At 41.3% G+C, this 27762-nt stretch overlaps 2 protein-coding genes across 2 annotated transcripts; one reads left to right on the plus strand and one right to left on the minus strand.

The window, feature by feature from the left end:
- The first annotated feature begins 93 nt into the window (after positions 1-93).
- Positions 94-12168, plus strand: tnni3k (TNNI3 interacting kinase). Its single transcript, XM_085774115.1, has 25 exons — positions 94-320; positions 531-639; positions 805-890; positions 1193-1290; positions 1496-1606; positions 1688-1786; positions 1891-2029; positions 2216-2360; positions 2456-2560; positions 2685-2779; positions 2878-3027; positions 3111-3194; positions 3295-3351; positions 4464-4556; positions 4633-4690; positions 4782-4976; positions 5816-5920; positions 6014-6066; positions 6940-6992; positions 7439-7571; positions 8110-8219; positions 9435-9494; positions 9587-9756; positions 11445-11524; positions 11766-12168. The coding sequence occupies exons 1-25, from the start codon at positions 281-283 to the stop codon at positions 11843-11845; spliced, it is 2508 nt and encodes an 835-aa protein (XP_085630241.1). The 5' UTR covers positions 94-280; the 3' UTR covers positions 11846-12168.
- An 867-nt stretch (positions 12169-13035) lies between these two features.
- erich3 (glutamate-rich 3) lies at positions 13036-26615 on the minus strand. Its single transcript, XM_085774116.1, has 14 exons — positions 26434-26615; positions 24886-24979; positions 24172-24297; positions 23979-24050; positions 23594-23719; positions 21574-21732; positions 21096-21305; positions 20453-20633; positions 20091-20277; positions 18761-18987; positions 18522-18665; positions 17856-18242; positions 16560-16694; positions 13036-16441 (listed from the first exon to the last, which is right to left on the minus strand). Exons 1-14 carry the CDS (start codon positions 26451-26453, stop codon positions 13131-13133), a joined length of 5379 nt encoding a protein of 1792 aa, XP_085630242.1. The 5' UTR covers positions 26454-26615; the 3' UTR covers positions 13036-13130.
- Between the last annotated feature and the right edge of the window lie 1147 nt (positions 26616-27762).

Raw genomic sequence — 27762 nt, forward strand, 5'->3', positions numbered from 1 at the left:
CACACACACACACACACACACACACACACACACACACACACACACACACACACACACACACACACACACAGTCACACTGATACATGCTCACTTGTGTTTGGAGGGAGATCAGTTGTCGTAGTTGTTGGCCATTCCACTCAAAGGTGTTTATTTTTAGCCCTCGGACACGATCCCCCTTTATCTGGACCTGTGCGATTGTGGCACAGTGAGCGATTGTGTTACTGCTTTACTCTAGCTCACCAAACTATAGAGCACATATTACAAGAGAAGAAGCCTTTCAATGGGAAATTACAAATCAAGACCATCGCAGACGTGTACAGGTAATGGCACAGTGTCTTTGTGATAGTGTGGCGTGTTTTATTTTAATGAGGGTTGTCAACAAACTTTGGGCCCAGTGTGGGTGTCACTTATTTAATATGTGTGTGTATGTTAATTATATAGAAGTGTGTGTGTGTGTATGTGTATGTATTGATTCTGCTTACAAGCAGTACTGATGATATTCATTTGTAACTGTGTTTGATGTTGTGAAGACGAGTGGAAGAAGAAGGTGGGTGAGTCGTACTCTGTGATCATCGAGAAGTTGGAAGATGATCTCAAACTCAAAGACAGCGAGGTTGCAGACCTCCATCTGGCTTTCGGGTGACAACATTTCTTTGTGTTTTTAAAACTGTTGCTCAGTCTTTGTTTTTAACTGAAAAAGAGGTACTTGTTTATGCCTGCACTCTCCTGGGTTTTCTTTAATGTTGTGTGTCTGAGTGGCTTCAGTCGTCACAATCGGGTGATGTTGCTTTTCCTGTTGCTCAGCTCCGATGAGGCTTTTCAGAAGGTGAACTTGAGCTACCGAACAGAGAAGGGGCTGTCGCTGCTGCATCTCTGCTGCGTGTGTGGAGGTATGCATGACTACTAGGGTCTATAAATAACGCCTCGACAAAATGTGACAGTGCGAAGGAGGATTACTATGGACTGACAGGCGTTATTGTCTGAAGATGACCCTGCTGGTGTTTACCACACGAAAGTAAACAGTATATTTGCAATGTACCACATGTAAAGATTGAATAATAGAAGTTAAAGTGAAATACATTTAAAAGTTGCATCAGCAGTTTAGTCCAGACAATCCTGAACTGGTTTGCTCATTCACAGTCAACCAGATCTGCTGCTGAATGGAAGCATTTTTTCTCTTGATTGTCACCAGGGAACAAGTCCCACATCCGCACCCTGATGCACAAAGGCCTGCGCCCCTCCAGGCTGTCCAGGAACGGCTTCACCGCGCTCCACCTGGCTGCTTACCAGGTGATTTCAGATGTCAAAATTCTATGTATATAAGTCTAATCAGAGTCTCTCTCTCACTCGTCTCATTTGTTATCTTATAAAGGGTTTTCTGTGTTTTACCACATGGTGGAGTGCAAGTACTGTCAAAGCCAGTGTGCTTACAGCTGCATGTCTGAGTTATTTAACAATGATTACCTGTCCACCCTGTTCTGTTTCCACGCTGCAGGACAATGCTGAGCTGGTGACCGCCCTTCTTCATGGAGGGTCGGATGTCCAGCAGGTGGGCTACGGTGCCCTCACCGCCCTGCATGTGGCTACACTGGCTGGGCACCAGGAGGTGAGAGCTGAACCCTGGATGTCTTCTTCCACTGAATAGAGACATTTCAATGCTTTTGTGTGCTGATCATCTCCCCACCAGGCTGCAGATATTCTCCTACAACATGGAGCATATGTGAACGTCCAAGACGCTGTCTTCTTCACCCCTCTGCATATTGCTTGCTACAATGGCAATGAGCAGGTACAGTAAACAAGTCCAGTTAACCACATCTGCATTCTGAAGTGATAGAAATACAATTCCCAAAACGTTTCTCCTTGTGAATATACACTGTACATTTCCCCCAGCTGGCAAAGTTGCTGCTGAAGTTTGGTGCAGATGTGAACGCCAGTGGTGAGGTGGGTGACCAGCCGCTGCACCTGGCTGCAGCCAAGGGTTTCCTCAGCATCGTCAAACTGCTGATGGGGGAAGGCAGCAAAGCTAATGGTGAATATTTTCCCACATGTATGGCAGTCAGTGGTCTAAATGAAATATAACAGCTTAATACAGACTCCAGCTTGTAAAACTGCCTAAAACTGGTACATCCACTTGCTAAAGCTGCCAGTCTTCCTCTTCAAACTTCTGCATTTGGAGATAACTAACCTTCTCTCTCTTTGCTGTTCCTCTTTCCAGTCAATGCTCAGGACAACGAAGATCACGTTCCTCTCCACTTCTGCGCTCGCTTTGGTCATCATGAGATCGTGCATTTCCTTCTGCAGGGCAACTTTGACGTTCAGCCTCACTCCGTCAACATCTACGGGGACACACCTTTACACTTGTAAATAGTTGTCAGTGTGTGTGTGTGACCTCTGTGGGTTTTTAATAGATGATATAGAGCGGACGTGACATGTGTTTAATGTGGTGTCTCATCAGGGCCTGCTATAATGGCAAATTTGCAGCGGTGAAGGAGATTGTACAACTCTCTGGTACAGAAAGTTTGTCAAAGGAGAACATATTCAGTGAGACAGCACTTCACAGGTATTGTGTATCTTTCTGTCTTTATTTATAGTCTGAATACACAGAGACAGACACTCACGGTGTCACCATAAAACACATGACTCCTGTTGTGAAGGTGTTGATGAGAACATATCCTGTCTAACAGTGCATGCACCTATGGTAAAGACCTGGACATGGTGAAGTTCTTATTGAGTCACAACGCTGCAAGCATCAACCACCAGGGCAGAGATGGACACACAGGTGACTCATCACATCCTGTGTTTACGTGTGCAGCTAATTTAAGTGCAGCAGAACCAGTTGTTTCATTATTATTGTGTGTATCACATGACAACGTTCAGCTCTGCATAGCGCCTGTTTCCACGGCCATATCCGCCTGGTGCAGCTCTTGCTGGACAGCGGGGCGGACATGAACCTGGTGGCCTGCGACCCCAGCAGGTCCAGTGGGGACAAGGACGAGCAGACCTGCCTGATGTGGGCTTATGAAAAAGGTTTGTTAGGGCGATGATGAGCTCAGCTGTCAGGGAACATCAAATATAAACTATTATTACCATTTTATCTTTGTGTCCTCCAGGTCACGATGCCATTGTCACCTTACTGAAACACTACAAACGTCCAGATGACTCCCCCTGCAATGAGTACTCCCAGCCAGGAGGGGGTGAGTCACCCCTCTAAAAAGTAATGATCTGCAATAAAATCCACACAGACCCTCCCATTAATTCGCCGGAACATGCTCTCTCTCTCTCTCTCTCTTCCAGATGGCTCCTACGTTTCTGTCCCGTCTCCTCTGGGAAAGATCAAAAGCATGACTAAAGGTAGTGAGACGGAGTGAAGCGCAGCAGGTTTTACCCACTCCTCACATCACTGTCAGCTGACATGAAAACACACACTACCTGTTGCCAAGACAAAGGGTCCCAGCTGCAGATGATAACACTGTTCTGATATCCATAGTAGTGAAGTCAGAGCCGGTCTCTCCCTTGTGTGAGAAACAATTGATCTGAATTTGATAGAAGCCCATAAAAATCAAGGGTTTAGCATAAGGTTTCCAAATATTGCTGTATAACTGGAGTCCTCTACCAGCATCAGTAAAGTGAAGCATCAGTGGGTGAGGACAGGAATACCACAGAAATCATCTCTTTGCTACACTCAAGTGTAGCAGATGTCGTATCTGGCCTCTGCGTTGTGTTTCTCACGGCCTGCCCTAGGTGGGGTTCAAACCCTGGTCTCCTGCATGGCAGGTGACGATGCTGACTGTTTTGCAATTGGCAGTCTGGTTAGCACATCCTTTATGGGTGAGTGAGTGCACATCCGTTACACTCACCCCAGCTGAACTCACTCCACCCAGGGCATCCGGGTCACGGCACCACTGTAGCCAATGTCATATCTGGCCTCTACGTTGTGCTTCTCACGGTCTGCCCCAGGTGGGGTTCGAACCCTAGTCTCCTGCACGGCAGGTGACGATGCTAACTGTTTTGCCAAGAGGTTGACAATCACTTGGCAGTTGGGTTAGCACGTCCTTTATGGGTGAGTGAGTGCACATCCGTTACACAAGCACACCTCCCAAGACAAAATGCCATCCAACTGGCCTAATAGACCCTTATTTCCAGAACCCGCTTGCCTCATGCTTGCTTCTCAAGAACCGATGATCACGCGTATAAACATATTTTATCTGATCAGATCGATGTGAGTCAGACAAACGACAGTGCCAAAAACTTTGTTGGTTCTTACACACCAGTAAACATTTCCTAAGCTACTAAATGTTTTCACATCAAAGTACACTAATAGGCTCAGTTGTGAAATCAGAACATGCAGAAAACACTTTATAAACATCCTCACACACTGAATTAAAAGGAACAACAAGATGATTTTTCTTATTGATTCACATCAGTTTCTTTTTGCTGAAATAAACTCTGCTCTGTCTTAACAGAGAAAGCTGAGGTTCTCCTGCTCAGGGCCAGCCTCCCATCTCATTTCCACCTTCAGCTGTCTGAGCTGGAGTTTAATGAGATTATCGGATCAGGTAACTCTGTTCATAACTTCTCTGTTTTCAGCGGATCTGAAAATGTTATTAATAATCATGTCTGTTTCACGCTCAGGCTCCTTTGGGCAAGTCTACCGAGGCAAATGCCGAAACAAAATCGTCGCCATCAAACGGTTGGCTACTCGTCCGTTTAAAACACTAGATGCCTTGTTGTTTCCATCCCTTTCCTGTTGTAACACATTCAGTCTCCGCTCTCCTCTGTAGCTATCGAGCCAACACATACTGCTCTAAGTCAGACGTGGACATGTTCTGCAGAGAGGTCTCCATCCTCTGTCGCCTCAATCACCCCTGTATCATCCATTTTGTCGGGGCTTGTCTGGATGACCCCAGCCAGTTTGCCATCGTCACCCAGTACGTCTCTGGGGGCTCGCTCTTCTCCCTGCTGCACGAGCAGAAGAGGTGAGGAAATGACTCCCTGGAGCTCACAGTTTGTTATAATGTGTAAAGATAAATGTGTGTCAGTGCCCAAAATGGAAAACTTCCCCATTATGTAACCTTCTTCTCTTCATATCACTTAGCTTTATGCATTAGAAATACTAATAACAATGTAACTCACAACATAATAATAACATAACTTGACACTTTTATGTCAATGTTATACAGTATGTATGTATTATATGTCTAACTAATTGTTGTATTGTGTCTGAAACAGGTCTCTCTAGGAAATGAGACCCTGTGTCTCAATGAGATTACCTGTTTAAATAAAAGTTAAATAAAAAATAGAATAAATAACAGTTTTACACACATAAAACCACAGAAAGACCAACAATATTTAGGAGTTAACTTGTATAAAATGAAGGAAGGTTGATACCAAAGTCTTGTAATGAATCAGTGCTGAAAGTAGTCGGTGTCAAATATTGATTTTATATTTGAATTTAGTGGTAAGAGACTAGTAAATCAAGCAATTTAGTGAACATTGATCAATGATGGAAACAGTGGGTAGTTTCAGCTCTGTAATAAAGTAAAGCACCAGAGTTTATTGATGTTACACTTAGTTGCTCACACACTTTGACAGTGACTAAATCCTGAAGTTGAGATCTTACAAGAGGTCAAACTACCCCCACCCCCCTCGGCCGGGATCATCATTGATCCAGATGAAGTGTTCTGCTAACTGTGAGGCCAGGTGCTGTCTTTATAGACTGTCCTATTGATCTGTGTAAAAGTGGTGTGTGTGATTGGCAGGGGCTCATTGATCTGGGACTAAGTGGCTGCTGCTTTAATGATGTGTCAATGGACAGGCTCATCGACCTGCAGTCCAAGCTCATCATCGCCATCGACGTGGCCAAGGGCATGGAGTACCTGCACAACCTCACCCAGCCTATCATCCACAGGGACCTCAACAGGTGGGTGCCACAGTAATAACATGTGTGGTGTATTGTGTATTGGCAGTCTGAAATAACTGCTTTCATTGTAAATAATACATGTGTTCCTTCCAGTCATAATATTCTGCTGTATGAGGACGGACATGCTGTGGTGGCTGATTTTGGGGGTAAGGCCAAGAGACTTATTGGAGTTGTATTAAAGCTGTTTTCAGACCCTTTTTTATACATTGAATGAATATCAGCATTATGTTCATGCGCCTTTTAAAAGAAGAACTATGTCACGTTGTAAGAGGATGAATTTGTTGATTAATCAGAAGTAAAACTCACCTTTGCTTAATTTAATTGACTCAACTGATTAATATAACTAGTATGGTTGCTAATTCTAGCAAAGTCTCAGAAGATAGTTTTGAAATAATTAACATTATTAAGAGAGTTTAGTTACTTAATGATTATTCTCTGCTTGTGCTACCAGATTAGATTTTCAGATTTACCTCTGTCCTTCATCCTCCCTCTAATGCAGCTTTAAAGTCATGGGGCAGAGTTGTTCACCAAAGCTTAGAATAAAGAGGTACATAAGAAAAAGTAATGTTGTGATTTCTTTTTGGTAAAATGCACAGTGATGTGACATTAATATAAAACTGGAATCTACATTGATGAAAATAATGTATTAATATTCCAATAACTAGTTCTGTTTCCTAAATTAATGATAGAAGATACATTTTCCATGCATTGTTGTTACCAGTTCAAAAAATAGAGTAGCATCACCTAGTTCAATTTTTCATTATTTGGAGCTAATGTTGTGATACACTTTGATCAGTGAAGTAGAATATCATCCCTCTTTACACTCGGGGGAAATATTTAGTGTTGCTGGCGGCCATATTTCTGTTGGTTTCCCTTCTGTTAGTTTCCTGTGATGCTGGCACTTAGCAGCGTTTATTTACTGGCACTGCTGAGAAAAGTTCAGCTGAATAACTTCACTGCCAGTGGATGTGCTTTTTTTTTTGGTCATGATCACCGTATGTCCCTCCCTTTGTCCGCAGAATCGAGATTTCTACAATCTGTGGAGGAGGATAACATGACCAAGCAGCCAGGGGTCAGTGCTGCCTAGTTTTTTTTCTCCTCATCTTTTTTGATAAGACATATTTTGGAAAATGTATATGCTATTTTTTGTTGTTGTGGCTCAAACTAGACCTTCTGTTGGCACCTGTCATCAATTACCCAATTACCCACCAGCTAAAAAAAAAAAAAACTGCCTCCATGCAGATTCTGTCTCAATGTGCTGACTCATCAACACACAAAGTGCTTCGCCTGCAGTTTGGTGTTAAGTGTGTTGCATCTCTTGGGAGCTGCCTGTTGTGAGGAACTACTTGCCCTTGCTGGGACGCAGTGTTTATGTCAGTAATTGGGTCTCATTTTGCCTGAGTGTGTGTACGTGTGCGTGTTTGTGTGCCATGGCCTAATTTATTATGTTGAACTTAAATCTCACTATTATCCCCTTTTAAACAGTTTGAATGTATAAATATCTGTATGTATGTGCAGAACCTGCGCTGGATGGCTCCAGAGGTGTTCACCCAGTGCACTCGCTACTCGGTGAAGGCAGACATGTTCAGCTACGCCCTCTGTCTGTGGGAGCTGCTCACTGGAGAGATTCCCTTCGCTCACTTGAAACCTGGTAATGGTGACACAAAGGGGGCACAACAGATAAACAGAAAACTGGAGACTCCGCAAAACACGTTGTTAAAACTCTCCCAATGAGACCCAGTTCAAGTTAATATGACAGGTCGGGGATGAGAGGAGCTTTTTGGTCATAAACCATAAAAAAGTGCTCAGCGAATTTAACTTTAACCTGATGACACTGGAGGAAAAGTTCAGGGTTTACCACAATCAGCGCAGCAGGGGGCAGTGAGTGCACCTAAATTCATTGTAATGCATCCAATAGCTGTCAAAGCCACATGGCGGCATGTAAGAGGAACAGTCAGAGTCACCAGAATAAACAGGAAGAGTTATTCTGTGGCCCAGGACAAAATTTTAATAAGAATGAATATCACAGTTGGTAGGATATCTGACAGACTGACAATAACTAGACGAGAGTTAATATTGCTACAATTATTTCACCCTGTTTTTGATTTTATGGTGGTGACGAAATAGGAAGAAGTCAGACAACAATAGATCATTTGAAAACTAAATGTAAAATGTTTGACCACCCTCAGCCGCTGCAGCAGCAGACATGGCCTACCATCACATCCGACCTCCTATTGGCTACTCCATCCCCAAACCCGTCTCTGCTCTTCTGATGAGAGGCTGGAACGCATGCCCAGAGGTAAACCACCTGAAACCGTGCACCTCTTGAACCTTGATTATCAGCCACTACTAACTTGTTCTTGATTAATATACATACACATCATACCATTGTTCATAATGCAGTTTACATCCACAGTGCTCTCATGTCTATGCAGCTATTATTATCATTAGCTATGTGGACATACTGAAGCTCTGAGAGGCAAATAATGCTGAGTCAGCTGCTGCACATGCAGCACTAATGAGTGGGACTGCTGTAGTCCCAAGCGATACATTAACACATGCCTGTTCATATTGAGGAGCACACATAACCTGGATGATGATGATGATGATGCTGCTGCCTCCTCAGCGATGTTGTGTTCACAATTAGCCAGGCCTCATTAAGATACATTATTGCCCAGCCCAACACGCTGGCACACTTCTCCCTCTGTGGTCCATCTCCTTCCTGTTTGCCTATCTGTGGACCTGTCTCCCTTGACGATCACTCTGTCCTCAAGACGTTTTCTTTCTCCTTCTTCTTTTTTTTTTTTTTTGTCGTAAACAAGAGTGTGATTGTACTAGGCCATCACAAGGTTGCGTGTGCACACAATTCTCATGGTGCCTCCCTTGTGCAGTACACCAGCTACCATGGGGTTTGGAAGTAGGACACGCTGCACTGTGTTTACTGGGTTTGTGCAAAAAAAAAAAAAAATGCATGGCACACTTTGTCCAAACTTGCAATATACATGATTATATAAACTCTCAACACCAAAACAATGCTGTGAAGTACCTTTTCTATAAAGCAGTAATTACTCGATCACTGTGAAATGCAAAAAGAAAGCGCACTTAGTAAAAATCAGAATGAAGGGCCTTGAAAACATTATTTTGTTTCCGTCCTTACTGTTGTTAATATTTTCCTGTTTCTCTTTTTCTGTCTTGGATCTCATTCATTGAAAACAGAATGCACACAGACTTTGAGCACAGTTCTGTGGACGTCATGTATAATTGAACAGCTCTGTCGTGGCAGTGTTTGTTCTTTTCTAGCGAGGCTAGAGATCTAAGGACGGCAGAGTTCCCCCTTTGCGTCATGTGTGGGCGGACTAAAATCAGCAGAAAGCACCGACCACTGTTAGAGAGGATGCACGTGTGTGTGTGTGTGTGTGTGTGTCTGTTTGGGGTTGTACCTCCTACATCTGATTGTTCAACCTTGTAACAGGAAATTAAAAATAACAGTAATGGTTTGATGTCTCTGCCTCAGGACAGGCCTGAGTTCTCTGAAGTAGTTTCCAATCTGGAGGAATGCCTGTGCAACGTTGAGGTATATAAAGTCATGTTCTTACATCTTACACTAGTACAAGCTGTAATAATTAAATTCTCCCTGTCATGAATATTTTTTTGCTTCCGCCACAGCTGATGTCTCCGGCCTCCAGCAACAGCAGCGGCTCCCTGTCGCCCTCCTCCTCCTCAGACTGTCTGTTCGGACGAGGAGGACCCGGCCGAAGCCACGTGGCCGCCCTTCGCTCTCGTTTTGAGCTTGAGTACGCCCTCAACACTCGCGCCTACGCCTCCTGGACACAAAGGTAAGAGAAGTGAAGCATGTCCTCAGCTGGGTGAGGGTTAAGAGGGTAAGAATAATTTACAATGGCGCACAATGGCAACATTCACATGCACCCAGTAAAAATAAGCAGCCGTTGGTCATGGCCAGGTCTGGGTGAGGTTTCAGTCAGTTTAGACTGTTTGCATTAATCTGTCAGATTTAAATCTAAACCACTTGAGGAGTGAATCAGACATTCATTGAATCACAATGAACAACGATGCTGAAATCTTTGAAAACTTCACTGTTACAGCTTAAACACTGTAAATACTACATCAAATAGCCCATTTCTGGTCATACATTAAAACCATCCAGCCATTTGCTATAACTTCTTTTCCCTAAAGTGGTGTACAGTAGGGTGCTGTAGCCATTTGTTTGTAGTCTGTTAGTTTGAACACCAGAAGGGAAGCTTTACAAGCTCGTCAGCCTTTCTGAATTAAATTTTGCACAATACTAGTGTGACCTGCCAGACAGTGTTTCCAGTGGAATCAGCTATGAAATTACAGTTTCCAAAGATTTTTGCTTGACATATACACTCAGTCAGGTGGCGTCAGTGCTGTCAGTGGTGTTGTGCCTGGAGAGACTTGAGTGCTTTCCCTAAGCACTCACTACACTGATTAACAGAGCAAACATACATAGAGATATCAACAGTAACAGCAGTGAGAGGCAAGTTTTAGTTTGTTATTACATCAAAATCATATTTGAAACAAAGGTGTGAATATGACAAATGTAAATTTGATAAGAGTATGTAGTGTGTGATAGTTGAAACATTTGTGGCTATTTAATTTAGGTAAACTACTTCATTCAACAACTTGGATGTTTTGTTTTCAGAGCTTAGATGTTCAAATTTCTTAAAATTATCATATGGTTTATATTTTGTACAGTTACTATATGGATGAGATGTAAAAATGGCTTTAAAAAGTATGTAAAAGGTTTAATCAAGAATTCTGTTGTTATTCACAGACCTGGGTAAATAAAATGTTAATAAATGTAAATTTGGTTTAAGAATCTACCAACAGAAACTCCACAAACATCACGTCTGGGCTTGTAGAGACAACTTGGTGTCAACTATTGTTTTGCCAGCAACATGTAGGCTAGTTAAGATACTTACTGCAACAGTGAGGAGACGAGTTGCTCAGATACCGAGCAGGAAACAAAAGGCAAGCAAATCCAATAAAACATGCATGGCATTCTGACCGAGGAGGAAGGCCTGTATTAGACGGCCGGCTTTGACCCTCCCAATTGTGTGTGTGTGTGTGTGTCTGCTTGGTAACGGTCACTATGAACCTAGTAACCGGAGGTGGGGTTAATGTGATGTGGCGATGGCTTTCCAGTAATCTCCAGGCACTCCGTCAAAGGTTAGATGAGGCCTCTCTGGGTGCTGCCTTCACTTTGAAATAGTGCTCTGCAGACCAACTCCAGTATCATTAATATTTATTGATCATCACTCATTAATAGTTTTATACTTCATGACTTGGTGTACTGGTTTTGTTTCTGGTGCCCGCATCAAACCCGTCATCAGTTTTGTATAAGTGAGAGCAGCCTGGTATTAGGTTGGACATTTGATACTGGATTTTCTCTGCTTGTATCTAAGCTGTCTCTCATCTTTACCTCTCCATGTAAACAAAGCAGTATATATTTCTGATTTATTAATGAGTTCCTTTTCATTTTCAGCGAGCAGCGGCGAGCATCTGGAGGCCTTTCACTGGAGGAGCTGAGAAGGAACATGCAGTTCTCCCCCATTGATCGAAATGGTCTGTGTGGAGATTACATGTGTTGTACTGCATAGTGATGTAATTGTGTTCAAGTGGAGGTGTAGCAGTTTAACACTAAGGATCGGATCAATTCAGATGATCAATAACATGTTATATTTTGTAGCAAGTTAAGACTTCATATTAGACTTGATTTTTAAGACGTGTTGTCTGTAATTGTAAATAATAATAATGTATGAAAGGTGATTGAGTGACTGTTGCTGTGGACTTGTCTGTTTTCCAGGGTATGTGTCTGATCCCATGAGCACCATGAGATTCTGCTCCTCCCTCAGCAGCAGTGGCAGCTTCGAGGACGGTAACTAACTCTGCTGAGAACAGCCAGCGCACGTTATTGGGAACATATTCATTCAGACATTTATCACTGTTTTTTGTTCTAACACAAACTGTAATAAACTGGTGGTAAGAGTAGACCCGCATACCATAATGTATGCGGGTAGGTTTTACAATGTACTCTTCCCAGTATCTCCAGTCCTGTGTCATATTTTAATACGTATGCTATGTGTAACATTTTTAATCATTTTATTGACTCGAGACTTTAAGTTCTTGTAAATAATTTTGGTTTTGTGTACATGTTTTCCATTAATCTGAAATAAAATGTTTAAAAACTACTGAACATGTGCAATGATCACAACTGTGCATTCTATTTTTAAAGGGAGGAAAAAGCAGAAGGTAACTTCATCCCAGTTCTTGATTTTATTTGCTGAATGGCCAAATCACACAGTGACAGGTATATCAAATGAAAAGAATAAGCCTCACAAACACACACTAGCCATAAAAACCAGCTGGTAAGTCAATACAAATACACTATTAAGTATATATCTTTTTAAAAAGAGGTAGGATTAGCAGCAATAATGACACCAGTCAGTGCCTTGATTTTACATTTCACAATGTTATCTCCTTTTACTAATTATCAGAGTAATGATGAGGACTGAATGAACCATGTTAACTAACTCAGTATTCCTGCTCTGATGCATGTATGTCTAGATACTGTCATCTTAACAAATAATTATGTCAAAGCACAAACTAACATTGTCATTACCACAGATATAGAATAATGAAATATCTTTGATCAGAGCTGTAAAATCATGCTTGTGCCCAGCCGGTGGAAATATAAAGTGGAGGCTAACTAAACTGTGGGAGTCCAACAACGATAAATTATTCAGTCATTTGTGAGCGTGAGTGGTGTCTGTTTACAGGTAATAGGTAATTGAGGCTGTACTTGATACCTCACAAAAACTATGCCTCTTTGCTAACAACAATAGGAAGAGACGGTCTACTGTAAACATTTTGCGCAGCAGTCAAAACTCTTTGTGCGGCTTCCTTCTTTTTGGTGACTGAAGGATGAAGACTTTCTACAAAGTCACGTTGTGTAAACACCGAAACCATGAGACGCTCGAGGGCTTCTGAATTTCCTGATCACTCCAAATATTCAGTGATTGTCTAAAAGCTTGCAAAAGTGCTTTCTCTAGGATCATTACAAGTTTTACAGTTTTTAAAATAAATAACTTTAATAACTGAATTGCCTCCAGAAATATCTCCATTTAAAGTGTCATTGCTGGCTTAGTGCCAGTGTCTCAGGTGTGCAGCTCTAATGTCCACTCTCTGTCTTTGCAGCGGTCAGCAAAGGATATGAAGTGCGACCAAACAATGTTTCGTCCACTGAGAAAGTGCTCAGCCTGTCTTTACTCAGAGTGTGTTTGATGTCTTGGATCAGCTGCACGTCTCTTCTCTCTGCGTTGATGCTCCCACCAGAAGGCCTGGGTTGGATCTCTCCGTTGTGGGACTCCTCTTGGCTTCCATCATCAGACTTGGACGTTGTAAAATCAGTTATTTCTGTAACTTCTCCGCTTTGTTCATTAGTTTTATCCTGTGTTTCCTCTCCGTCTCTAAGTCCATCTGGACTTGCTGAACGCTCACGATGTTCTTCCATTTTGGACAAGGGTAAGAGATCTATAATCTCTTCAGCTTCTTTTTGTTTTTCATTCAAGTCTGAGCCATTATCAGTTGCTTGTTTCTCTTTGACACTCTCAGGTTTGCCACTGGTGGCCGAATAATTAGTACCTGCAATACTATCCACTTCAGTTTTGTAAATCTCAGTTTGCGTCAGAGTTGGTCCTTCTTGAAGTTCGTCCTCTAGAGAAACCCCGCTTCCTTTTCTTTGCCCGTTTGTAGACTCTTTATCATTGTCTTCAGTATCTGCTTTTGGTATTAGCTCCTGCACCACAGTCTCCTCCTTCTCCTGGACTGTATCTTTGGTAGGGTCATTCTCATGAGATCCAACATTTTCAGTTTGTCTGCTCTTAATGTCTGACTCTACAGCTCCCACTTTGTTTTCTCCCGTTGTCTCACTTTCATCTTTTTGCACTGGTTCCTCTTCTTCACTTTCAGACATCTTCACCATCTTAGGAGGACTCTCTGATCTCAGCAGCTCCGTTGTTGTTGTTGTTGTTGCTTCCTGACTGGAGACCGACTCTTGAGTGTGTGAAGCCTCTTCCTTTAAGTCTTCTAAAGGTTCAACAAATGTCTGGAAAAACTTTGACGTTTGATGCATGGTAATCCAGTTTGTGACCAGATCTGCACTGTCTTCTGCTGCTAAGGCCTCTGGGGTTTGTTTACCCACGGATGCTGCTTCATCAGCCTCATTGTTCTGTGCTTGAGGTTTGAGCAGGACACTTGCCCCTTCCTCTGAGGCCTTGCTCGCCTCCTCTGTGTCCGCTCCGTTTTCTCCATCGGCCGCAGAAAAGTCAGCGATGGCATCAGCATTTTCCTCAGACTGTGGAGGTTTGTCAGACATCGCAGAAGACTCATTTAATACGTGGGATGTATCATCTAAATCTAAATCTATAGGCGTAGATTGTGCCTCAACAGCTGAGGAGGCAACTAGTGCCACATGGACATTGTCATCCTTATCTTTGGTAGAGTCTGAATCTCTCTTTTCAGTATCCAGGTCAGATTTGTTGCCATTTTCATTTTTAGTTTCCTCATGCTCTTCAGTCTCCGTCACAGCCGTCTCTTGCTCTGAATCTTTTTGATCAGGTTCCTCTTGTTTTTCAATTTCATCCTCCGCTTCCTTATGCTCACTTTCTACCACATCTGTGTCAGGCCCCTGATCCACCTTGTCATCTCCAGACTTCACAGATTCTTCTTTTACCTCTGTGCTTTCATCTTCAGTGGGTTCCTCCTCCATTTTTCTTTCATCTTCAACATGCTCTGCTGCTTTCACATCATTATTGTCCTCAGCTGAAGCCTCTGGTTCATCTATGTGAGTTTTGCTCTCTGCTCTGGCAGAAATCTCCCCACTTTCTGCATCTACTTCTCCCTTTTCACTGTCGGTAATTGCTCCCTCGGTTTCTTTTTTAACATCTTCAGACTCCATTATAGTGTTGAGCACCTCTTCACTCGTTTTGGTCTCATCTGCTGCTTCATTGTCACCAACGTCCTGTGACTCAGCAGTATTTTCATTAGATATTTTCACATCATCTGCATTTTGCTCAGGTTCCTCAGTGTTCGCAGATGTTTCCTCTCCGTTCTCACAGGCCACTTCTTTCTCTTCAGTTTCTTCCTCATCTTTATTTTTTTCAGATTCAATTTGTTCAGCTTTATTCTCATCATCTTTCTCATCCTTTTCTGTTTCATCACCCTTTTCTTCATCGACATCCATCTTTGTCTCTTTTATTTCTTCACCTTCATCAGTTTTATCATTTATAGCTCCCTTTGCTTCAGGTTCTTCCTCATCATTTTTATTCTCTTGACATTCTCTCTCCTTATCTTTCTCTGTCATTTCTGATTCATTAGCTGTCTCTGCAACTTTATCTTCAATGTCGAGGGTTTTCTCAGCTGGTTCTTCATTTGTCTCTCCTGCAGTGTTTGAGTCACTTTTAGTATCTTCAGCGATGCTTTCCTCATTTTCTATCCTTTCTTCTGTCTTATTTTCATCACTCCCTTCTTCTTCGGTTTTAACAGTTTCATTATTTTCTTTTTCCTCACTGTTTTCACATTCTGGTGTTTCATCTGAGTTAATTTGTTTCTCTTCCTGCTTACTTTCCTCTTCACTTTTCTCCTTCTCTACCTCCTCATCTAATTCCACAGGGTTTTCCGTTTGCTCTTCCTCCATCTTTTCCTGTTGATCAGCATCCTTACTTGCCTCTGCTGCTAACACCTCCTCTGCCTCTTCCTCCTTAATATCTTTATCTCCCTCATCTTTTACATTGTCCTCACTTATGTCTGCAGATTTTTCATTTACATCTGCTGTGACTTCTGTCTCAGATGCTTCAGTTCTGTCGTTGCCATCTTCCTGCTGCCTCTCCTCTGCGTCGGTTACAGGTGCCTCTTCACGGCTGAGGGCCTCTTGCTCCTCTGAGGGCTCTGCTTTCATCTCCATTGTCTCGCTTGCTGTCATTGCCTCCTCCGCCTCTGCATTATCTGACACTGCTGTCTCAACAGTCTTTTTATCCAGCTCTGATACTGATGATTCACCCTCCTCGCTGCTTTTTGCCCCTTGCACCATCTCATCGGGCTGCACTTCATCTGCTGCAGTACTCTCCCCATTTCCTTCATCTTTTTGTGCTGCATCTGCCTCGGTGGGTTCAGCTGCTGCACCTTCCTGAGGCTCTGAAGTTTTGTTGTCTTCTGCCATGCTCTCTTCAGACACGGGATGTAGATCTGCACCTGTGTCCTCTGACTTATCTTTTTCTGCTGCTGCTTCTTCACAGTTTTCATCATCTTCATCTATTTTAACCATCTCATCTTTAATACGATTCTCATCAGGCTCTTTTTCAGTTTCATCCTCCTGTTCTCTTGGCTCAGATGTCTCCTCCAGATCCTGAACCACTTCAGCTTCAGCTTCTCTGAATGTCTGTTGCTCCTCTGTCGCTGTCAATAGTTTCTCCGGAGCTACATCTTTAAATACAAACAAACAAGAAAACAATTGAGGGCTTGCCAGGGAAAATGTATTTTCTCAAACAGTTGTTTTGAATAGCTTGCAAAATCACTTATAGGAAATTGTTAAATCTTGTACCATCGTTGCTCTGTTCGTGTCCTTTATCTGTGGCCTCTTCCTCCTCCTCAGTAGTGGTGTCGCTCAGTTCTGGCTCAGAGGTGAAGTGGGACTCGGTCAACATGGCTTCTGCCAGCCTCTCCTGCACAGATTTAGCTTTGGATAGAAAAGAAAAAGACATGCAATTATATGATTTCACATTTCTGTAGGACCAAAATGACAAGTGGTGACCATGTGTTAAACAGCACAAGACAGTATTTTGGATAATGAAAAAGCAATGAGAGCACAGAGCCAATGAAGAAACACATAGCCATGAACAACAAAACATTACTTTAATCTTTTCAGGTGCAAACATAATGAGAATCACAACATGCAAAATGAAAAGAAAAAGTAATCCTGTAGTACACAACACAACAAAAGGGCAAACACAATGCTGAGTAAACTCTCGATGAAAAGAAAAAAACTAAAAGAAAGAAAATCACTCAACTTTGGCACTCAAGTGTTTTTTGCAAACTGATCCCATGTGTTTGAATAGAAATCCACCAAGAATCTAGTTTCCTTAATGGAAGACTTATAAGTTAATTATTCATGGGCAATAAGAAAGGGAAGGAAGGAGGTGGTTTGTGTTTGTGTGCTCTATGCATGATTATTCAGTAGCTCTTCAAAATTTTATACACCGTGCCTTCTGAAATGCTGGGATTGTACACTATGCAAATACATGTATTTTTTTTTTGCATCAACAGCTTTCTATTCTGATTGCAATTTTTCCTCCCAAGGGCTTTTCAGTGTTTTCTGAGCTATATTTTGAATTGCTTATTTATTTCACAGCACTTTTTTATTTGAACCCATAATAAAAAATGCTACACTTAACTGTGTAAAAAGCAAACACAAACTCTTCCCTTAAAATACTGTGAAATACAATCAAAATATAGTCATATTATGCGTCATATTAATATCTAAAAATCTTGAAACTCATTTTGAACGAAATTAATCAGTGGATCGGACAAAAACACACCAAAAAAACATGGCACACACATACAAAAAATAAGGAACAGCAAAAATGCAATGACAGACATGCAATTTTTCCACTATTGAAACATCGTAAAAACATCATAAACCACAGTTAAAATATCACAAACTGACTGTAGTAGTGATACTGTAGTAATTATTTAGTTACTGTTTTAACCTATACACAACTTATACACTGACTTGTCTAGAGCCCTGGTTGGTTGTGATAATAGTGGAAAAACTTCCAAACAAGATGGACAGATCCTCACTCAGGTGGAAGCTCCACAGCATCTGTTGGTTCGTACTCACCCCTCTCCTGTTCCTGACCCTCCTTCTCTTTGCCCTCATCTACCGTTTTCTCAGCCTTGTCTCCCGATGTGTCGTCACTCTGTTTATTCTCTGTCCCCGAGGGGACGCTGGAGTCAGAGATGTCAATCTCTGTGCTGTCCCCTGCACTGTCCTGTAACTCTGAGTCATTAGCCACAGCAGACTCAGCCTCAGTGGCAACAGCTGCTTCTTCTGGTTTTGGTTCGTCTTTTTCTTCTGGTGGAGCAAGGGATTCTTCTTGATCAACCTCCTCTGGTTGCTCTGGTTGCTCTGGTTTCTCGTCCTCTCTGGAGTCTTTTGTGGCCTCAGCATCACTTAACTCCCGGTCGCTGCCGGAACAGCTGGAGCCTGACCGAGACTTTATATCTTCTGGGCAAGAAAGACAAAGCATTTTGAATTATTTAACCGAACAATCATTCTCAACTCTTCCAGTGTGATTCATAATCGGGAAATTGTTCTAAACATGGTTTGTTGGTGTAAAATATATATGTTTGTTATTGTACAATAATGGAAAAAACCTGCAAACATTTTCAATCATCATTCTGTTTTGCTGTACTAAAAGCAGTTTGCTGGCATGATAACACCTTAGTCTCACTTATTCTCCTCTCAGGCGTCACGCCAAAAAATGTGTCAAAAAAATTCACCCACCATCCCTCTCATCGTCTTCTGTCTCAGAAGCGTCCCTCTCTTTAACCTGCATCTCAGTTTGCTCATCTGTTGGAGACAGAGATTTCTTCTCTTTATCCTCCTCTACAGGGCCTTCATCATCTGCTTCAAAGTCCTCTTCATAATCTGAGGGTAAGGACAAAGAATATTTATTGGGATGCTTGACAGAGAAAAATCTGTAACATGTATCTCTTATTGAGGCAGTTTTGTTTTATGTTCACCATCTCTGACTTTGCCCTCCTCGGCTGCTGTTTCTTCTTCGACCTGAGTCTCCATGTCCTGTTGCTGACTTCTTTCATAGTCAGAGGCAGTGTCCCCTCCTGTCCTTTCTGCTTCCATCTCAGGAGCATCTTTTGGGCTGGTGATTGATTCCTCTCTTCCTCCATCTTCTTTGACTCTCTTTGGTGGAGGTGTGGGCTTTTTGTCCAGTCCCATTGCTATGATGCACCTGAAAAATGTTCATAAAGTAGAAGAAAACACAATTTAAAAGACTTACTGGAAAATACACATACTGTAGTTGCTGTCTTGCCGAGCCAGATGACAACATACATTAATACTATTTTCATATCCGCACATTTAGCGGCATTAGTGTTCATTTGGGGCCATTTTTGAATCACAATCTCTCACCTGCTATGCACACAACTCTTGTACTGATCTATCCCTGAAAAGAGCAGCTCTAGTCCTGTAAGGACAATATTCTGTCTCAAACGTCACAGAGGTGGGAAGTCAACAGTGTGATCAGCTCATTTCCTTGCAACTGCTGCTTCTTGATGCTTAATGCTCAAGTTTAGTCTCCACACACATCTGCATATAATGCCTCATCATAATTAATCTCAGAAGTTCAGTTAAGGCCACCACCAATCATTACCAATAGGAAAAGGTCACGCACAGGAAATTGATGGAAACTATTGATACAAAATTTAATTTTTAATGACTTTCCTATGGAAAATGACTGACATAAGTTTGAAACTTGTTTTAACTTGTGAGTTCTTACATTCATCTGCTGAAAGTGATCAGGTTCTCTAAAATAAAATATTTATTATTATTTATTAAAATATGTATTTACGTGGACTAAAATTTATACAATGTATCTATTCTTATCTTATAGATTCTGGTAAATACATACACTGTATACACGTGATAAGAAATTGCATCTTAAAATATATATATATATATATATATATTTTTTCATAGCATTGGTGTCATTCTCTTGTTTTTTCAGAGTCAAGTTGTTTATTTAGGCATCAAATCACTCAAAGTCCCTAAAATAGTGTGTATTACCAAGGGCTAAATGACTTTGCCCCTAAAATGAAGAATTAATTCCTGGTCTCATTATAACTGCTTGAAGCTGGATCCAGGAAACACAATGAATGGTCAGATAAGAGACTGGGATTGATAATAATTCTATCTAAAAATCTAAACATAAACTGAGGACTCATAACAATCCACCTTTTGTTGTCATTTTTAATATCTCAGTTGTTTATAATAGATCCCTTGTGATAGAGACAAAGGGAATCTATTATATATCTATTATATAGAGGGAAACCTTACTTGTAGCAGGGTGAGGCCCCATCTACACTGGAGAAACCAAAGTGTCCGTGCCTGCCACCAAGTCTGGAGCCTTTCCTGTGTTTGAACTCACAACAGGAGCTCAGCCTCTCCACCTGCAGCCCGTTCAGGAAGAAGGTCAAACTGAAGGGGAAGCCCCTGTGTCGCCTTGAAATGAACCGGAAAGACTCTGAGGGAAAGATCAGGCATGCAGATGAAAATCAATGATTTAAATCTGCGGGTTTGTTGTTGCAGCACAGCTTTCCTCCATCCTGTCATGTACCATTTCACTTATGGTTGATCGTAATGTGCACACACACACACAACCATCTACGAAACACAATCACAGCTGGCGAAACACTGACCTCCCTCGCAGAGCTTGCCTTTGTACACACACAGGTTCTCTCCTCCACAGTGCTGCTGAAACACTTTGACCTCGTCCCTCAGGTCAGTCATGTCGTTGGAAAGATGCACCGTTTTACCAAAGTACACCATGTTCACACACACTCTGCTCTGGTGCACAGAGCTCCGCAGCATGGGGGGGTCCTGGATGGAAAAAAGTGGAGTGGTGTCATTTAAATGAATCTGGTTTAGGAAATGACCAAATTCGACATTATCATTTATAGTGATAAATGTACTGATATTTTGTGCTGATAATTGGCATAGTAAATTTACACCATCAAGAGATGCATAATGTGGATGAGCTTATTTATTTACTTATTCAAGTTTGTCTGATTTTGTTTATTGTCCAGTTTTAGTGTATGTGCATTTAAAAATGATCTGCTGGTACAGATGAACAAATAGAAAATGTTTGGAGTGTTTTTATGCAGTTCTGTATATGCATTTAAAGTTAGAAACACAAATACAAAGAAACACTCAGACTGTGCATTTTTTAATGCATCTCGTTGAAATTTCAATCGTCTTTTCCAATTAATCTACAGAGACTGAAGCTTGTGAGTTTGTTGTGAAAGGTTTTGTTGGCAGTGAAACATAACGGGAGACAAAGACCTCAGTGATGTCAACTCCACTGGAGGCGGTGGCAGGACGCAGTCTGCGGCCCCTGAGTGTGCTGCGTTGAGTGACCTTTGCCCCCCTCTCTTTCCTCTTTGTGGCTGGAGGCACTGGGGTAACAAAATTGTTGATGACTGGGAGGCAGTAAGGCGAGATGCCATGGGAGGCCTCCATTGTGGTCAAACGTCTCCGGCACTCCTTGTCCATCTGAGAGAGATGTCGATGAAGTCACATTTATGAAAATAGTTCAGTGTGAGTGTTGCTGTGGCAGCACAATATGACACTGTGCATGTGTAGGAAGGTACTTCTATAGACAAGAGCTTTTTGTTGGAGAGGTTATACGGTTACGCTGGAATTATTTATCTAGTATTGAACAAAATAATTTTAGGTAGAATATCGAGAAAAGTAGATTTTAAGATTTTAAAAGGAAGAAATCGATTTTTCTTTGTATATAAAAATATGGTTGTGGTCTCACAGTGCAGTTGAAAGGTGAGTCGTTCTCATTGGAGGACTCATGGTGTCTGTAAGGGGAGCTGCGTCTGAGTGAGGCCGTGGTGCTGTTGCTGTGGATCGGCTTCAGACGCACCGGCCTCTGCATCTTCCCTGGAGCCGTGTTGGGTCGAGATGATCCGGGCTACGACATACACACAAAACACATGAAACGGTGTACGTATCACCATGGAGACCTCTGTGTTTTCCTTGGGGTCTCTGTGGTCAACTGTTGCCTTTTGCATGCCCATATACAGTATGCATGCTATAATTAATGAAAGTTATATGCAGTACGTTGTGTTGTTTTAAACTGAACCTGCTGTTTGTTTCATACTATTATGAGGTATTTTTCTTGTAGTGTCAAAGTTTTCAGTTCGGGATCATTAAATGTCACCCTGCTTTTATTGATGATTGACTCATTTAATGAATTGATGATGAATGACTTGATAGATTTTAATAGTCTTCCCAGAAGTGCCCTGATGTTTTTCCAAACCTACTACTGCTGCTGTTTTTTCAACAAGGCTCAACCTGCTGACGTGAGATGCTTGCAGAAGAAGAGATTTCACTGAGTAAACACAGAGATCAAGACCAGGATTACTGGCTCTATTTATTCTGGCATCAAGGTCTGTGGCCTTTTTTGTTTGAAAGATAACATGAATCTAATCCTTCTACTTCACTTTAAACGCTCTTGTCTGCGCACACACCAGATGAGTTGACTGCAGCAGAGACTCTTCACTCGTTAAGTGTCAGTATAAACATGGCAGCTGTCAGTGTGCACAGAAATGATTTACATTACAGACAGACATTCATCATCTGAAGGAATGTCTTGGACTGAGTCTGAGTGATTAAAAGATTTTGATGTTTTTGGCCAGTGAAGTGAAATTGTGGGTGTTTGGCTGCAAATCAAACTATCTGTCTGTCCATCAAATATGATGTCAGTTGATCTCATTCACACCACTCAAATGGATGATACATCATTTACATTATAATTAATAGAATAGAAAATCCTGTCTTGCTCTTTCTTCCCACTGCCCTGTCTGTCTAGTTAGCTTAGCTTTGCATAGAGACGAGACACAGGGGGAAACTACTGATCTGGCTGTGTTTAAATGAAAGCAGTTGCCCAGCAACAGTCAACAAAAAACCCTGGAAGTCAGCATCCAGCACATAACCTTTTCTTTAAAAAGTAGGGCTTGTCGTTTTAAGTCTTTGGTTTTGGTGACGATACATATTGTGACCTTTGGACAGAGCTGTCCGCTGTTTCACCCTCACTCTCTTGCTGAGATGACTGACTGCCTATAGCTTCATATTTACTGAATAGACAAACAGGTAGGCTATAACTGATCTATCCATCTTACACTGATTGGCCTAGAAAGTCTCTTTAACTACAGTAAACATTTTTAACTCAGAAACATAACATTTCTTTTGTAAACTGTGGCAATTAAAATATAACTCTTGATTGCATAATGGAGAGGAAATAAGGACACTGGAGGGAGTTCGTCTGAGTGTTTTCTTGTAGGTATGATTTGGCCAGCAGTATTGAAAAAAGCATAGGCCTAGTAGTCTGCAACATATTAAATGCAATATTATAACAGTCACATGACTTGACTCAAGTTGGACCTAAGTCACAAGTTTGAGGACTTGCCACAGAGGGATTAAAGACTTGACTTGGTTTTCATGACTCTAGACAGGTGACTCAAAACGACTTGATTTCCAATGTGATGTGATGCCAGCAAATCAGCTATCATGGGAGGGCCTAAGTTCAAAACTACTAAGATTTGGGTAGTAGGGGAACATAGCATAATGCAAGTCCAATATAGAGATGTATAAAAGTAATCACTAGAGGAATACATACACCTGCCAAGGCTAAAAACAGTTAAGGAAAGTGGCAAAAAACAGACATGGGTGAAATGGCGAAAGGTGAAGGTTAAGAATTGAAACATGCAGTCTCTCCTTTACAACAATGTCCTCAAAATATACTAGTGCACTGAGGCAGATGTTGGACTCACAGACTCAGAGGATTCAGAGTTACATTCTGGCCCAGAGTGCTGTTTTCTGATGCCCCTTGCACCGGTGGGTGGGCGTGGAGACAGGATGCGGATGATGTCTTCTTCATATCTTTTGGAGCGCTCCACCTTTCAAACAAGATCATCAATTATTATCATACTGCTCTATGTGAATAAGCTTTTGTTTTGAATTCAGATGTTAGTTCATAAAAACGTGACTCATACAGGTTGGATCCACTGTATAGAAACACTGATGCTGACTCAATTAATAGATCAACTCAGATGAACTCCTAACAACACATGCTGACCGTTTTTTGCGTCACATCATTTAAGAATCATTAGTTTATAAATTAGGCAGCAAAGCAGTGTTTAAATGTAAATGAAGTACCTTGATCTTATGCACTCTTTCCCTCCTTGCAAACTCCTCCAGTTTCTTTTTGATCTCTATTTGATGGAGACGCTGCAAGGGAGAGGTACAGAACAAATGAGCATCCTTCATTATACCAGGAGAAGCAAAAATTAGCTGACAGTGCTTTTTTTTCACAACTGTTTTTGTTTGTGGCACACTGTGTTCACCCCACCTCCATCTCCAGCACCTTGTGGAAAATGGCTTGGGCCAGACATTCACGAACATTTCTCTGATGGCTTCTCTGGATTAGCTTGTGTCTGTACTCTTTGTCTGGAACAATACGCCCACTCCTGGTGATCTAATAACAACAACAACAACAGTCTCAGTGTTTAGTCAATGAGTATTTAAAGACTGATAACAATGTTTTCAAACTGAAGTCACTACTGTAGCAGCTGATACTTTGTGCAGCACTGCAACGTCAGATAGGTTAAATATCCTTACAGCTTTCACACATTGTTTTCTGCAAGTTTCATGACAGTAAATGCAACTATGCAACAGCCAATATTCAATAATGATCCGTATTAGATTGTAATGTGAACAGGCTGTAAAATCTGTGATGCAAATGGTGGAATGTTTAAAAAAAAATTAAGGTTATAGTGGTTTTCAGATTTTTTTTCTTTGCTGGTTTGGTCCTCTTAACAATGCTCTGAACATCCTGTTTGTTAATATCTGTATTCATACAGAGCTTTGGCTAAATTATATCTGTACATTGTCATTCAATTTAAATATGAGAGATGAAAAGGGTTTAGTGAACCTCATCCATCTTGATGAAATAAAAAATGTTCATTTCTTCTCTGGATGTAACTTTATAAGGAGTGGGACAGACTACATTTTGAGCCAGTGTTCCATCATTATCATTATCATCATCGTCATCGTGTTGACATACCAGTCCTGCTCTCTGCAAGTGTCTTCTGATCCTAGTGTTGCTGAAGTATCCAGTAAGATGTTTGTCCGTCAGACTGTTGTAGGCTGAAAGGAGTCTGCAGACACATGGCCGATAAAAACATAAATTAATCAAAGCTGAAGAATTTTCTTTAAGGACTCACTTGATGAAGGTTATCCAGATTAAGCTTTATTGTAGTAGGCAACAGAAAAAGTTACGGGTTAGAGCAAACAGAGAACCAGAATCTTAATCAAATGGTTTAGTGGGGCACAACACCGTGCTTGTTTGTTGGCAGTTGTTTCTTGTCCTCATTAACAAGACATCAAGTCTTGTACAGTCCAGCCAGTCTGAAAGCTGTTTTTTTCCCCAGCACAGGTTTAATTTCCTCCAGCATTTGTATACAAGACAACAGGATCGTACCACTATAGGGTCTGTTACCGGTGTCTGATTACACACAGGAATTAGAGAGGATGGCACACTTAACCCTGTCTGCCTCCTGTTTGTGTGACTGGTTAATTTGTCTCTGAGGCTCCTCAGCTTTGGCAGAAGATTTCTCTCAGGACCAATCACATTTACAGTCTTTCTTTGACCCAGTGACACAGGAAGCACAGAAATAAACCATGCCAATGTGTCAAAGCAGTAAAGTCCAAAAGACTGCGAACTACTTGTGTTTCTTCTTCTTTTCTTAACCCATCTTGTCATCAGTTCAGTGCTTTATTTTCTAAAACTGCCATATGTTCGGATTTAAATCAACATGTCAGTGTTTTGAGTTAAAAGTCAATCAAAAGACTTAATACATTTTTTATTAAATCATTTTTTGATTAAAGAATTCATTCCAGGGTTCTTTTTAAAAGAAAAAAAAGAGAGAGGTCGGATCCAGACAGCATCAAAAGTAGAGAAAAAAAAATCAAATGGACTTGTTTTTTGTTTTTATGCTGCTTTATGCTGTTTTTTTTTTCTTTTTTTAAAAATGTTTTGTCTTTATGTAAAGCACATTGAGTTGCCTTGGTATGAAATGCGCTATATAAATAAAGATGCCTTGCCTTGCCTTATGGTAGATAGCCTACTACAGTAAGTTAAGGACCTCTCAATTACAACTGCCTCGGTGACTGTGTAGGCCTAAATTAAGTTTGCATTATAGTTTTGATATTTTTACATGAATACATCTCTTCCTCATCCACAAAAAGACAGCTGTCCTCATTCCCTGCCTTTGTTTCTTCTCTTTCTCCTGAGGTCATTTGTTATTTACAGTGAAGCACATTAGTACAGTAGCCCTACAGTAGCATTGGTTTATTGACTCAACCACAGTAGAGTTAAGTTATGCCTCAGTGGTGACTATTGATACACTGCACTGTAGTCACTGTACTATACTGGACATAAAAGTTCATGGTTTACAAAAGGTTATAAGAAACAAAACAAACAGGCATTACTCTAAACGTACAAATACAGCATGTCTACAAACTGAAAATACCACACATACATGTCTTCGTCTACAGTTTAACCAAACATCCACCTGAGGTGATGAACAAGAGACAAACCAGCTGCACCTACCCTTGGTTAATGTGACTCATGGCTTCCAGTTCGCACTCTTTTCTGAGCCCCCTTTTACCCACCACAAATATAGATATTTCAGGCAACAAGGGGCTGTGGACTGCGCTCGGTCTGCGCCGACGGAAAGGACGTCTAGGCCGGTGTGGAGTCAAATGAAGCCGAGGAGGAGTTGAGAAGTGTGGCAGGACCAGGACATGTTAAGCTGAGCCGGTCTGAGGCAGCAGCAGCACCTCTCCCACAGCGGAACTGATGACACCCGCCGGTTGCCATGGGAGATCACGTGACGATGCTGCCAATGAGACCGGTTTCCACTTACAGAGACACTTTCAGTCCCACTGACACCTAAACCAGGACACACATTCGCGACGCACACGCACGCGCGCACGCACGCGCACGCACACACACACACACACACACACACACACACACACACACACACACACACACACACACACACACACACAAACTCAAATTTGTCGTTACAGCTTTTGATTTAAGAGCATGAGGTGCAACTATCCCTTAAAACCAGCTATCTCAATTTACAACATTTCATTTGTTTTCTGACCCGAAAGTGGTAGAAATTGTGGTCAGATGTTGTGTTTTTGCATTTAAATCCCACAATTTGAAAATACTTTATTTTACCAGTAATAACACAAGTAAAAGCATGCATTCAAAATCTTCAAAAGTATTAAAGTATGAAACCATCTAAATTCAGTAGGCTACCTGTGGTGCTAAGAAATGTCTATAAATGATGTAGGACTACACTGTAGCCTATTATTTTACATTATATAATTCTCAGAATATTTTCACTAATGTCTGTGCAGCAATTTACTGTTATATGTGGCTGATCAAGGAGACTTGACACAGGCCTACCTATCATATTTTTAATAGTGCAAATACATTTAGAATTCACTTTGCAAATTCACTTTAAAATAGTACTAGATTGTATGTGCTATTAAATCAACTCATTTATCCTAGGGTGCTTCATATCCATTATCTTTGACCAAACACTTTTATTAGAAGGTCATGGTCAAGGTTAAGGTCACGTTTACTCTTAAAGCACCTTTAAAACAACCTTAAGTTGACCAAAGTGCTTTACAGAAATAAATAGCAATAAAATACAAAAGTACATTACAAAAATACAATAAACAACAAAGACAGAGATACAAGTACATTCCCAAACACTGTAACCTCTGTCTTACTGTCATTCAGGTTGAGGAACCTTTGGCTCATCCAAGCAACATTCAGTTTAAGGGGAGGTAGATCTGAACATCATCAGCATAACAATGAAAAGACAATATGTTTGTGGAGAATGGACCCCAACCGCAA

Source organism: Trachurus japonicus, chromosome 4, assembly GCF_045865225.1.
Source record: "Trachurus japonicus isolate A0001 chromosome 4, Traja_1.0".
NCBI classification, from domain to species: domain Eukaryota; kingdom Metazoa; phylum Chordata; class Actinopteri; order Carangiformes; family Carangidae; genus Trachurus; species Trachurus japonicus.

Coding starts and splice junctions, on each gene's coding strand:
- tnni3k (XM_085774115.1), top strand. CDS start 281: ATGGGAAATTACAAATCAAGACCATCGCAGACGTGTACAG. Junction 5,921..6,013: donor ATCCACAGGGACCTCAACAG/GTGGGTGCCACA, acceptor TGTTCCTTCCAG/TCATAATATTCTGCTGTATG. Junction 7,572..8,109: donor CTTCGCTCACTTGAAACCTG/GTAATGGTGACA, acceptor GACCACCCTCAG/CCGCTGCAGCAGCAGACATG.
- erich3 (XM_085774116.1), bottom strand. CDS start 26,453: ATGAGTCACATTAACCAAGG. Junction 18,666..18,760: donor GGAGGGCAAAGTCAGAGATG/GTGAACATAAAA, acceptor CCTTACCCTCAG/ATTATGAAGAGGACTTTGAA. Junction 16,442..16,559: donor ACACGAACAGAGCAACGATG/GTACAAGATTTA, acceptor TTGTATTTAAAG/ATGTAGCTCCGGAGAAACTA.